The 12,651-nt window shown below is 32.7% G+C and overlaps 3 protein-coding genes and 5 non-coding genes across 8 annotated transcripts; 1 reads left to right on the forward strand and 7 right to left on the reverse strand.

The window, feature by feature from the left end:
- Window positions 1-15: 15 nt before the first annotated feature.
- LOC145760125 (uncharacterized) lies at window positions 16-1,764 on the reverse strand. Its single transcript, XM_082574033.1, has 2 exons — window positions 1,404-1,764; window positions 16-1,358 (listed from the first exon to the last, which is right to left on the reverse strand). The coding sequence occupies exons 1-2, from the start codon at window positions 1,762-1,764 to the stop codon at window positions 16-18; spliced, it is 1,704 nt and encodes a 567-aa protein (XP_082430159.1).
- Window positions 1,765-2,942: 1,178 nt separating this feature from the next.
- On the reverse strand, window positions 2,943-3,015 carry Trnak-cuu (transfer RNA lysine (anticodon CUU)). Its single transcript has one exon. It is a non-coding gene; the product is annotated as a tRNA-Lys (tRNA).
- A 459-nt stretch (window positions 3,016-3,474) lies between these two features.
- Window positions 3,475-7,046, reverse strand: LOC145761373 (protein unc-93 homolog A-like). The gene is made up of 9 exons (XM_082574578.1): window positions 6,784-7,046; window positions 6,015-6,195; window positions 5,684-5,826; window positions 5,222-5,453; window positions 4,944-5,082; window positions 4,456-4,629; window positions 4,250-4,343; window positions 3,918-4,096; window positions 3,475-3,644 (listed from the first exon to the last, which is right to left on the reverse strand). The coding sequence occupies exons 1-9, from the start codon at window positions 6,986-6,988 to the stop codon at window positions 3,528-3,530; spliced, it is 1,464 nt and encodes a 487-aa protein (XP_082430704.1). The 5' UTR covers window positions 6,989-7,046; the 3' UTR covers window positions 3,475-3,527.
- A 1,359-nt stretch (window positions 7,047-8,405) lies between these two features.
- Trnak-cuu (transfer RNA lysine (anticodon CUU)) lies at window positions 8,406-8,478 on the reverse strand. The gene has a single exon. It is a non-coding gene; the product is annotated as a tRNA-Lys (tRNA).
- A 981-nt stretch (window positions 8,479-9,459) lies between these two features.
- Window positions 9,460-9,532, reverse strand: Trnak-cuu (transfer RNA lysine (anticodon CUU)). The gene has a single exon. It is a non-coding gene; the product is annotated as a tRNA-Lys (tRNA).
- A 615-nt stretch (window positions 9,533-10,147) lies between these two features.
- Trnak-cuu (transfer RNA lysine (anticodon CUU)) lies at window positions 10,148-10,220 on the reverse strand. The gene has a single exon. It is a non-coding gene; the product is annotated as a tRNA-Lys (tRNA).
- A 373-nt stretch (window positions 10,221-10,593) lies between these two features.
- Trnak-cuu (transfer RNA lysine (anticodon CUU)) lies at window positions 10,594-10,666 on the reverse strand. The gene has a single exon. It is a non-coding gene; the product is annotated as a tRNA-Lys (tRNA).
- Window positions 10,667-11,647: 981 nt separating this feature from the next.
- On the forward strand, window positions 11,648-12,631 carry LOC145761745 (uncharacterized). Its single transcript, XM_082574604.1, has one exon. The coding sequence runs from the start codon at window positions 11,775-11,777 to the stop codon at window positions 12,489-12,491; it is 717 nt and encodes a 238-aa protein (XP_082430730.1). The 5' UTR covers window positions 11,648-11,774; the 3' UTR covers window positions 12,492-12,631.
- The last annotated feature ends 20 nt before the right edge of the window (window positions 12,632-12,651 follow it).

The following is a 12,651-nucleotide window of genomic DNA, read 5'->3' on the forward strand; positions in this document are numbered from 1 at the left end:
TATTCGTCAATTTCGTTATTCGTCAATTTCGTTTTTTGTTTGTGCCAAGTTTTCTTGTGTTATTTTTACCATCGCTCTATCAGATCCTTTATGGATGTATTTAAAAAGATACTTAACAGCAAGGGAAGAAGAGCAAGATTCAACGTTAATATGGGCTTCATAACGCAAAGTGCAGTATGGATTAAAAGGGACCACCCAGCTATTGTTAATGATTTGCCCTTTGTATTCAACCTGTCGTCCAAATTCTTCGGGAGACCGTCGCATATACGAAGGATAGATTGTATTTTCATTCCAAACTGAACGTTGTATAAACGGTTTTGGAAATCCTTTACTACATGCGCCATTTCTCATACACGGCAAATTGCTTCTAATAAAGCCACATGGGCCATGAATCATATTTTGTAAAACTATATTTTGCAAACGTTCAGGTTGTTTTTGTTCACATGATTCATTAGGAAAAGAATTGGGATCTGGAGGAAGTTCTGCAGAAATTACATTATCGACATCGTCACATGTTCTTAATCTATCTTGTTCATCGAGTATAAGCAAAATGTGGCTATGTGGAAGACCTCTTTTTTGAAATTCGATAGTATATATATAAGCAGTAATTTTTCCAAAAAGATTTTTATTGTCAGCGGGAGATTGGCCAGGAAATAGTGAGTTTGTAATTTCCTTCCATTTAGGATTACATGTAAAAGTAATAAAAAAGTCTGGTTTATGGAATTTACGAACTATTGCCATTGCATCTTGAAACCTGCGATGCATGTCGCGGGGACCGCCAGAAAATGAAGGTGGTAAAATAAAAGGTCTACCCACTTCTAGCGTATTTTCTTTTTGAACATCGTGTAAATGTACGGCATCACAAAGATTCGAATATAATTCCGCACGAATTTTTTTTTGATTATTGCGAATGTAAAATAGGCGTTGATTTTCAGCAGTTGCAAACGCAACACAGCAATATTCTTGAAAAAGACGTTTGGCTTGAAAAAGAGAAGGCGACTGTCGTAAACGCTGTTGAAGATGATAACAATAAAATTCTCTTGCAACCACTCTCTTTTTTGTAGCAGTTTTGGTTGTTGGGTTTACCTGTTTAATTTCCAAATGCCATCCATCTGTTCCTTGTGGAAAAAGAAGAATAAAATGAAGCGGGTTTGCAGATCTGTGCGTGTCTTGTATGATTTGTAATCCGCCTTCTCTAAGATGAAGAAGTAAGTCTCGTCTTCCTGGTTCATCATCAACAAATACAGATACTTCCTTAAAACTTTTATTATAACGTCGAACATGCTTGCCTTGTGGTCGGGCACTTTCACATATCACAAATTTCACTCCAATAACATCGGAACCTGGAATTTCACATCCTTGAATAAAATCGGATATATACGGATTACATTAACGAAGCTCACTTTGTAATATTTTTAATAATTCTAAAAGAATCTGGCGCTGGTTTTTTGTAGTAGAAGACGGAAGAGGTATATTTGCAAGTCGCAGCCACGCTTCTTCAAAATCATGGTCAGGATCGTGAATATACAATTGTGCAAATTTGGGTGAATTAAAATCACCTTGAAGAGGACCTATAAAATTGTACAATTTCCCTTGTATAACGACGCTTGGATTCCAGTTATGGTGACCTAACGAATTCGGAGGAAGTTTCACTTTTTGTGAAATTAATGCAAGCGCGTTATTAAGCTGTCGGGAATAATCACGAAAAACTCGTGCATTTAATGTATCTGCTTCCCACAGATTAGCAAACACTTGTGGTAACATAGGAAATGGTTGTAGTCCAATTTTACCCCCTGAACAGCAAAAGTTCTTAGATTCATGATGCCAAAGCCGTGCTTTGCAAAATATACATTCAACATTTAAAACACCAACATTTTGCAGTATAACTTTCTGATTGGCGGAAAATACTTCTGTCGAATACAGAGCGCACTTCGTGGACACCGAAAAACTTTTAGTGTTAACTAACGCACTGGTTTTTCTCCTTTTACTATTTTTTTTATTAGTGTAAGGCATTTTATTTACACAAAAAGCTAAAAAAAATATTTAATATAACATTTAAGGGCGATGTAAACCTTTTTTTTGTTATGTAAAAGTCCGATTTAAAAGCTTTAGGCTATGCGTAAAAAAGTTTATAAAATTTATTAGCGCAAAGTCTTAAAACTATGTTGGTAACCTTTTTTAATATAAATCCAATAAATTATAGTAAGTCAAATTTATTTTAAACATTTTAATTTAAATACTTTATACGAAACCTGATTAATAAATAAGTGTAAACAAAAAACCTAATATCAATTTTTGTACAATAAATATTCTTTATGCAAGTAATTATAAAATTGTTCAACAACAGTCCTATTTGTTCATTTAACTGTTCACTCAGTCTATACTTAGCATAATGGAATAAAAGCGCCTTTTAAAATCGTTAATTTGCACCTGTTAAGAGCTCATTCCACATGTTTTTTAAGTCAAAAATTTCACATTTTTAATTTTCCTTTTTTTGCATTTATTTGCAGGCGATTTTTTCTTCTTTGCCGTGATATAAAAAAGAAACGGTGCGAAATTTTAAAGAGAAAAATTATATTCTCTTTAACGCATGCGATCGGAGAATAGCGCACGCGATCGTTTTTTACATTTCTCTTGTTCTCTTTAAGATAATAGAAAGAAACGTAGAGGCAAATTAAAATATAGTTTTGCTTATTACGGCTAACCCTTATAAAACATTAAAAAAGTAATAAGCCTATTCCACAGAAGAACATATATTCCAGCTATAGGCAAAAACTCGAGCCACAATTAATTGTAGTTATTCCGTGATGGAGCGCACAAAATTTAGAAATCCATATATATATATAGATTATCAGGGACCTATAGAAGTTCCAGTATATGTAAACGTTCAACCTTCGGCATATAAAACGCTGTAGTTAATAAAATCTAACAGTAAAAAAAAACGCCCAACGTGAGGCTCGAACCCACGACCGTTGGATTAAGAGTCCAACGCTTTACCGATTGAGCTAGCCGGGCGACGCAACGCGTTGGCTAATATGCATAAGACGTTGCTTGTGGTATTAAACGTGAAAGTATTTTTTTTCTGGTCTTTGTTACCCATGTGTCGCTATTATCTTATTATTTCACATTATTCTTTTTAACAAAATTTTAATTTAAAATTATTGCGGTAATTTCATGTATTACAAAAATACAAAAGAGCAGCTCATCTGACCGAGTTATGTCACTTTCATTGTGCAACGCGTGGTAAAGGTAAAGGCCCCTATAAACAACCAATTATTGAACACATAAGTATAAAACAAACATATTACGTTCTGGCACAAATAGCGTTGGACTATTTATAATATGTGTTATTTAACGCAAAACATGTTTTTGATTTTAAAAGAAAATGATAATTTTTGCAACAATTAATTTTAAATGGCAACAAAATAAAAATAAAGTAAAAACAGTAAACAAAATGCGTGTTAAAATGTACCGATCACACAATAAAAAGATATTTATAATTTTTAACAACAGATTATAATTATTAATTAAAGATCAGTCTGAATGGAATTATTTTGCTTGTTTACCATATCATCATTACTTTTTCCAGCCATATAACCATCATCATCCTTTCTTGCCGCACCTTGTCGTTTTCGTTCCATAATCTGAAATAAATATAGTTAGTAAAATTATAAATAATACAGTTTAGGGGTTTAAATGTAAAATACTTTTGGCGACTCTACAAACTCTATTGTTTGATTAATTGCATACAGCAAACTTTCTAAATCAAGGATGTTACGACAATGAAATAGAAGGAATTAAATTTAAGATCTTAGTTCCCTGACGAACAACATAACCAAGTGATATAACCAAAATATCAAAAAAATTTTTTTTTTAAATATCTACCCTTGACTTTTAAAAATTATCAAATCATTTACCTCTACTACATAATACAGTGCCATGCCAACAATTAAGATACTCAATAAAATATATATCTTGACACTAACACAAAGAAAGCTTTGGTATCCAAACGAAATAACAAATCCTAAAGATTCCCATAATTTGTAGTTGGCAAACGCAGCTTCTTGATTGTTTACAAATAGAATTCCATAGTAAGCTAAGTTGGACCAATAACAAAAATTGGGATTAAATTATGTAACTATATTTTTTATGTAAGTTAACAACAGTAATAAATGTGCCTTTTAAATGGCCTACATAAAAAACAGCATTTAAGCAAACATACGGTAGCCAAAAACTATTAATTTCTTACCATTTAATTGGGTTTGCCAAATTGCATCAGATATTCCCCATAGAGCTGGTATTACAAAAAATAAAGTAATTGCTTGAGGATAGGGTATCCACACCTAAAAAAAATTTAAAACTATTTTATAAAAATAAGCCTTTTGTCTAAGAAATATTTTGTATTAAAAAGGGGTCTTAAAAGAAATGGAAAAAATAGAATAATAAAGTTTTTACCTGAAATACTATAATGAGTGAAAGGTTAATAAGAGCGGCTATTGTGAACAGTGGTGGTCTACCAGTATATTTTTCCACGTAGCCCATTATAAAAGAAAAAATAGAATCACATGCTCCAAAACACATTAATACGAACCCAACCCAATTAACAGCCAGTGGACAGGTAACAAAAGACTAAAAAAATAATATTAATTTTTACTTAGCTACAGTGTTTTGAATTTTATTACCTTGAAAAATTGCTGCTAATTTATACTGTAACGAAAACGTAACCACAGCATTTGTCCTTAATAATGTTGCGTCTGTTGCTTTGCTCGATTACATAATTATCTGTCTGGTCGCCTTTTAGTAAGGCGCGTTAACGTTTTTGCCGAAAATTAACTTACTTAATGTCTTGAAAAACCTACCAAACTTTTTTGGTTTTTATGTTTTTAATTTTTGCGTTAAAAGAAAAAAATGTTTCAACAAATAAAACCTGATTTAAAACTTACCCTTGTAAAATCACCAGTAATAAATGCCTGTTCGAATCCAGAGTACATTGTTAAGAATATAAGAAGTAATTGACGTTTGTCTCGCATGTGCTGAAACGTGGCAATTAATAAAGCAAAGGGGCCTCTGGTCTCAGTATTTCTATAAAAATTTAAAAATAAGGGTCAAATAAAAAAAACGTATGTTTTAACTGTTACATAAAATTGTTTCTTTTTACAGGAATACCATTCGTTTAAATATATATTGTGTGTTTTTATTAATTCTTAATTAATGAAATTACCTGATTTTAATTTTATCAACAAAAATCGCCACAATTGCTGATCCTACTACAGCGACCCCGAGGTATATACCCATCAATGTGTACAACAGCTTTTTCGGTACTCCCGACTCGATATCAGTAACCGGGCATTCTGTCGTGCTGTAGTTCAATCTGGCTGCGTTAAAATCATCTTGACAATCGTTTTTGCCGCAGTACGTTTCTATATATTCTTTGGAATAGCAATCCGGAAACTCTAAATATTGATAATTACGTTAATCAACGCGTTGTTGAATAATAGGGTTTTTTGACGTTAAAATAATAACCATTTTGTTGCTATATCTAAAAAAAAATTCCTTTTGTTAGTATATAAGACAGGGTTGGGGAATTCCAATTGTAGGCTTTTATATAAAACATAACTAAAACACCCTTTTGTATTAACTTATGTAAAAAATATATACGACAATTAGTTAGCTATAGACTCACGTAAACTTGTTGAATCTTCGCTTGATAACACGAAGGAAGAAATGAGATTTCCTATTATATTGTTACACTGAAAGAACAGAAAAAATACCCCGAAGAATCGGTTAACGACAGTGTCAGTTGTTTCATTTGTTAACTTAGAATATCTGCAAAAAAAATTATGTTTGTCTTAGCGTTTAAAGACATAGATATAGAATAGAATTTGGAAATAAAAAATAAGTAAAAATAATCTCTATGCAGACAAGTTGTTTTTAAATGTTGAAATTTAATTTTTTTACATTAGCTGTAACGGCCAATGATTTTAAAACTGTAGTTAGTGGTAAAACAAAATGACCTTTTTGCAATAGTGGTAAGGTAAGCACATTTAGCTGACCACAAGGGGGCAGCACTGATCCCAACTATAATAGAGGAAGGGACTAGCGTTCCCCAGTGGGGATAAAAGTTTGCTAAGATGTATGTTGTATAGCCCAAAATTGAAAGAGAAATTGTCCATTTGCAGCCAAGATATCTTATCACTGTAAAAATAGTAAAAACAAATATTAAAAAACACTTAATTTATAAATTAATTTCACTGCCCTTAGAGTAAAAATAAAGGGATTTAAACGTAAATCCAGAAGTAAGTCGATGCAGCGTATTTTTGTGAATCTAGAATTATTATACACTTCAGGGTCTAATGCAAAAAGTGTGTTAAATAAATAATAAATTTTAAAACCCAGTTAACCTTCCTAATTTTTTAAATACACTATGTTGATAATTAAACTCGCGGGTTTAAATTCTTCCGACGGGCACTTAAAATTTGTTTTGAAGGTGAGCAAACATTTACAAGGTCAGGAAACAAAAATATTTAAATTTGAGAAATCAATTTTAGAAATGTCAAAAAATTACTATTTAAATTAAAATTCATCCAAACTATTGGGATGTAATCGTAATTATAACATAAAAATTGTGTCCGAATATATATTAAATGAAATGCAATGCCGCTAAAATTGGTATATAAATATAGCGATAATGAAAGTGATGTATTCATTTTACAGTGGTGGATACCAGTTTAACTACTAAACAATTTGAATAACTATTTGGTAAAAGAAAAAATAATTTGTTACCATAGGTTGGCAAGAACATTGCCGATATGATAAGCGAGCCATATATAATCGATAGTGAACCTGTCCCCAACCCATCTTCATAGTTCAAACTAGACTGGAGGTTTGACACTCCATGAAACGCGGTGAAGTTTAATGTAAATGCGAAACAAATTAAGAGCAAATTTTTCCAGATTTTTCTTTTTTCTTTTCTGAATTCAGATATCATATTTTTATATTTACACAATAACTATTAGTCGTGCCATACCTAAATAACTATTAGTCGTGGTTTTACAATTATTACCTTAGTCTAGCGGGGCCTCTTGCAATCTCATCCAAATCTCTATTACTTTTGTCTGAGCTTTTCGATACAGGTCTAGATAGCTTTAATTCTGGTTTTGTTAAGTTTTGCTGATTTTCCGTAGCATCAACATCACGAGCCTTATAATTTCCAACCATGCTATTTTCAACGTTGACCTCGGTAGTAAGATTGTAGCTCATTGTAGAAGTTAGTTAGCTGTGACAGTTTGTTAGCGAGTAGATAGGTTTAAACAACAATACATTCCGTCTATCAATGTTTAAAAAAGGTTATTATGCTCGTTAAAGGCAGCAAACATTTAACTACTATAACAATACAACAAGGCAATACAAGGCCATTTGTTTGTATAAGTGTCAAGTCGTTTTTTTAACAACTTACTAAGAAAAAGTTACAATCCTGCCTTTATACATGCGCATACATTTAGAATTGTCAAATAAATTCCTTAATTGATTTTTTTATTAACTTGTTATGTTCAAGTTAAATATGTTTGTACTGAGACATTACCTAGTTTTGACATTCCCTATAACCTTTTTCTAAACTTAGCTTACTAGATAGTGGATACCCTGACTTAGTTTTAAATAAAATTTTCCCATTAGGAACTGTTACGAAGTTATTAATTAACAAAAAACACCACGAAAACACCGTATTCTACTACTGCGTGTAACCACTTGCTTTGTGACGTCAATAAGACCGATGCGCTACTAACTTTGTAATACAGACTGATTCTGACAATACTATTTATTTATACTTAAAAAATATCTCATCTTTAAAACATTAATATGGCGTTAAAGTAAAGATAACAGCAACGGCATATTATTACAAATGTACACGTCGACAATTCCTCGAGTATTGTCTTACCGCAGGGCCTATTTTAAATACTAAGGCATATTTCGAGAGCACCTAATGTAAACATCATTTATTTAAACAAAAGTTTGCCAAACAAACGTTCTTTATGTTTCAAAATAAGAATAGTTTGTTGGTAAATGTTGTAGAATTTAATTTTTGAGAGTAGAAGGTGTTTTCACTTAAACCTTTAAATAACTCATAGGCTATATAACATTGTCGGCCTATTATGTTGTAAAACTAGCTAAACATATTTTGCTATAGTGTAAAAATAAAATTTACGAAAATATTTATATGCTATCTACTTTCTAACGCAGGCGATACTTTTTTAAAGAAATTGTAACTAAGATGTTGGTATTAAACTACATTTTCATAATTGTTCCTATATTAGTTAGGGGCCAATAGAAGTTCCAGTATTGTTAAACATTTACCTTTGTAATATAAAACCCAGTAGCCTGATAAGGTCTAACGGTAAAAAATAAATCGCACAACGTGGGGCTCGAACCCACGAACGTTGGATTAAGAGTACAACGCTCTACCGACTGAGCTAGCCGGGCGACATGTCAAAAAGGCTTTTATACATAAGATTTTGCTAATTACGTCTTTATAAACTAGGAATATATTTTTACTTAGTTTCTCAGAATTCAAAAAATAAGAAAAATCCTTTAAAAATAATAATTGCTTTTTTTTATCAAGTATGATCTGCCTAAACAGCTAGTAAATTGCTGACAGACTATGAGTTTACATTTTAAGTCAGAGTTTAATTTCTTTGAAAGACCATAAAAGAAATGCTAATGTGTAGTCCATATTTTTCAAATAAAAAGATGGTGTGTGCACTGAAACTTTTAAAATAACTCATATAGGCTAGAACATTGTCTGCCTTTTAAGTTCTAAAACTAGCTAAACATATTTTGCTATAACCGGTATTTAAATGTCTCACAAAAATACAGAACTTATGTAATAGCATGTGGGAAATTGTTACTAATGTTTTACTTTGATAGTAAAAAAGTTTTAGCCTAAAAACCTTTTTCAAAAAAATTTTAATCGCCCAACGTGGGGATCGAACGTACGACCATTGGAGTAAGAGTTCGACGCTCTAACGACTGAGCTAGCCGGGCGACATACTCTTCGAGCCGAAACGCATAAAACTTTGCTAAAGACCTCTTTTAAACCTTAAAAAGGCCCGTAGATTAAGAGTCCAGCGCTCTACCGAGTAAGTTAGCCGTGCGACACTTAAACTTGGCTGATATGAACAAGACTTTGCCCATGACCTCTTATTAAACTTGCCAATGTATTTCCTTACTACACTTTGTGCAAGTTAATGTAAAAAATGAATTTTACAAAAATATTTAAATAATATCTATTTTCTAACGCAGGCGATACTTTCTTAAAGAAACCGTAACTAAGGTGTTGGTATTAAACTACATTTTCATAATTATTCCTATATCAGGGGCCTAAGTTCCAGTAATGTCAAACGTTTTACCTTTGTGACATAAAACCCAGAAGCCTAATAAAGTCTAACGATAAAAAAATCACAACGCCCAACGTGGGGCTCGAACCCACGACCGTTGGATTAAGAGTCCAACGCTCTACCGACTGAGCTAGCCGGGCGACAGATAGCGCTGGCCGATATGCATAAGACGTTGCTTGTGGTATTAAACGTGAAAATATAATTTTTTTCTGGTCTTTGTTTCCCATGTGTTGTTATTATAAGATAAATTTTTGCTTTGGTTTCATTTTAACTTCAAATTACGTATTTGTTATAGGACCGTATCTCAGGCGTAAGTACCAAGCTAAAGTTTTATATTTAACATATGTCTACAAAGGTTTAAAAAAATTATAACTTCTATCTTTGGTAAGTAGTAGCCTAACAAAATTTATCACACAAAAAAAACTATTCGCCCAACGTGGGGGTTGAATCCACGACCGTTTGATTAAGAGTTCAACACTCTACCGACTGAGCTAGCCGGTCGATAAATAAACTGTGACCGATATGCATGAGACTTTGCTAATGACGACTTCATAAAGCAGCTACTAAATTGCTAATAAACGATGAGTTTACATTGTAAGTCAGAATTTAATTTTTTTAAAAGATCGTAAAAGAAATGCTAGCACAAAATTACGTGGATTTAAAATTTTGAAATAAAAATGCTTCCGTATTGCTCTTTACTTTACTTTTAATGCATTAAATTTAGTGGGCTGGCAAGGTACACGCAAAAAATTACACGCCCATCGTTGGACTCGAACCCACGACCGTTGGATTAAGAGTCCAACGCTCTACCGACTGAGCTAGCTGGGCGACGCTTAACAAAGCCTGATATGCAATGGATTTTGCTAACGACGTTTATAAAATTTCAATATGATTTTTTACTTAGTTTCTCACTTATAAAAGTTTACCCAAATATATAAATGCTTTTTATCACAATGTATGCTTTTCTTACACAGATAGTAAACTGCTAAAAAACAGTTAGTTTGCATTTTAAGTTAGGGTTTAATTTTTTAATTTTTTTGTATATATCTTTATGTTCGATGAGGAAAAGTCGAATGCGCAACTTAAACATAGAGTAACAATTTTTACTCCGACCCAGTCTTAAGTTGCCTGAGGCAGTTTGGAATATTTTAAATTAGAATTGCCCGATGGTAGCCTGGCAAGGTACACAAAAAAGTTATAACGCGCAACGTGGGGGTCGAACCCACGACCGTTGGATTAAGAGTCCAACGCTCTACCGACGGAGGTAGCCGGGCGACAATTAGCGGCGTCTAAATTCCATTAGACTTTGCCCATGACCTCTTCATTAAACCTACGAACCATTATTGTTCGCTGATATTTAAAATACTTTGTCTACAACCTCTTTTAAAACCCTAGAAAAATATTTTCTTATTTTAACCTAGCTTAGCTTGTTTTGTTATAGCATGTTATAATGTAATTTCCTTTCAACTAAAATTTATATTTTTGTGTTTTTTTAATAAAACTTTCTGTATTGTATGAATATGTTTAACAATTTATCAACTCCTCTTTTTATCACGTCTTTGTTCTGTTGCATTACTGTCGTAGTATCGAAATTCATTTAACCGAGGGGTGATACTAAATGACGGGAATTTGTAGGGTGCGGAAAATATCGAGGCTGTACGTTAACAAAAAACTTTAAATGCGGAAAAGGACGGCATTTTTATACCCTTTTCTAATCTTCTCTTGTGCTTTGCAGTCGGAATTTGCATCATCCCTTGACGCTTAAATTCAATTCCGCATCACCCCTCGGCCATCAGCCATTTGGGTAAATACCGCATTCATCTTGCACTGAATTACAAAAATGCCATTTTATCCCGCATTCCGCAAAATTTGTTAACGTTTACATACGGTCCCGCACAAGCCCGCACCTAGTACTTTTGTTTTCCTAACCGAGAATGCTTTTTACCTAAAACCTTAAAATCAAATGCCAAAAAGCTTCATTTTTTTTGGCAGTTCAAAATTTTTGATAATTTTTTATTTATTTCAAATCTACCGCTGTCCTGACAATTACCTTTTAAATCGTGACTTAAATTTTGCTCCTTTTTTAGTTTCCGCGTATTATTGCTTTCCGCGTTCCGGTTCTGTCATTTATTCCGAAAGGGTGTTAAGTTAAAAGTAGACCTGTTGCTAAACATGGCAGACCAGTAGGCTTGTTCTTTTTAGGTTATTTTAAATGTTAATTAAGTTGCATAAACTTTGTTTTTCTTAACAGACCGTAAGTTGGTGTTAGCTTCACTTACAAGCTAACAGTCAGACAGTCGATACATTCATTAATAAAATTATTAAAACACAACCTGCAACCTGACAATTTTGATTTGTGACAATTGAGCAAGAGACGGTAAAATGATGCTTAGAAAATTTATTGAAAAAAGTATACAGACATTTTTTCACATCCGAGAATTTCACACAGCCCCTGTTGTAATGTATCGTATTCGTTATCCTAAGGTATTAAATTCTGTAGCAGAAACAGCTCAAAATCTGGGTTTCGAAAATCCTGAACAAATGTACCCAAAATATCCTCTTGATGAGCCGCCTAAAATATGGATGATTAAACAAACACATAGTTTGGTAAGGCGGCCATATTGGGAAAAAGAAATTATGAAGGAAATCGGACTGCATCGAGAAGAGGATGTGACAGTTCAACCTAACACAGAAAACATGAATGATATGCTTTGGAAGGTAAAACATCTTATACAAATTCAACCAATCAGGATGCCTCAAGGCGTACCCACTGAGGAAGACATTGGATACACCCAGTTAACTAAAAAAGGGAAATTTATTATTTATAAACGCTTACAGGCCGAACAAATTGAAGAAAATGACATTGTTCCCAAAGCATCCGACAAGGATTGGAAAATAGTGGATGGTTATCGAATGTGTAGAGGTTGCAGGCACAAGCGTTGTTTAAGAATTCAAATGTGTCAAAAATTGTATTACCAAAAAGGTGTGAACTATATAGAAAGAATTGGACCCACTCTGTTTAACTATGTGGATCATCCAGACAAATATTCCAAAAAAGAAACAACTAATGAATCTAATAAAACACAAAATTTATCTTGATTTATATACATTTTATTAGAAATTCAATTTGGATATAGTTTTGTTATAGGAAACCTTTAAGCTGCTAATATTAAAATCTACTTTAGTCTATATACTGTTTTAATAGTTAATTGACCATTAAGTAGCTTATGGTTTTTAAGGTCTGGGTTAAAACTAAAAT

Source organism: Corella eumyota, chromosome 1 (genome assembly GCF_963082875.1).
Source record: "Corella eumyota chromosome 1, kaCorEumy4.1, whole genome shotgun sequence".
Classification (NCBI taxonomy): domain Eukaryota; kingdom Metazoa; phylum Chordata; class Ascidiacea; order Phlebobranchia; family Corellidae; genus Corella; species Corella eumyota.

What these genes read in the sequence shown, in the direction of transcription:
- LOC145760125 (XM_082574033.1), bottom strand. Translation starts at nt 1,764, where the DNA reads ATGTTACCACAAGTGTTTGCTAATCTGTGGGAAGCAGATACATTAAAT. An exon ending in ATTATTAAAAATATTACAAA is followed by an intron (nt 1,359 to 1,403) that starts GTGAGCTTCGTT and finishes ATTTTATTCAAG; the next exon opens with GATGTGAAATTCCAGGTTCC.
- LOC145761373 (XM_082574578.1), bottom strand. Translation starts at nt 6,988, where the DNA reads ATGATATCTGAATTCAGAAAAGAAAAAAGAAAAATCTGGAAAAATTTG. An exon ending in GTTGATAAAATTAAAATCAG is followed by an intron (nt 5,083 to 5,221) that starts GTAATTTCATTA and finishes AAATTTTTATAG; the next exon opens with AAATACTGAGACCAGAGGCC. An exon ending in CACTGTATTATGTAGTAGAG is followed by an intron (nt 3,645 to 3,917) that starts GTAAATGATTTG and finishes TATTTATTTCAG; the next exon opens with ATTATGGAACGAAAACGACA.
- LOC145761745 (XM_082574604.1), top strand. Translation starts at nt 11,775, where the DNA reads ATGATGCTTAGAAAATTTATTGAAAAAAGTATACAGACATTTTTTCAC.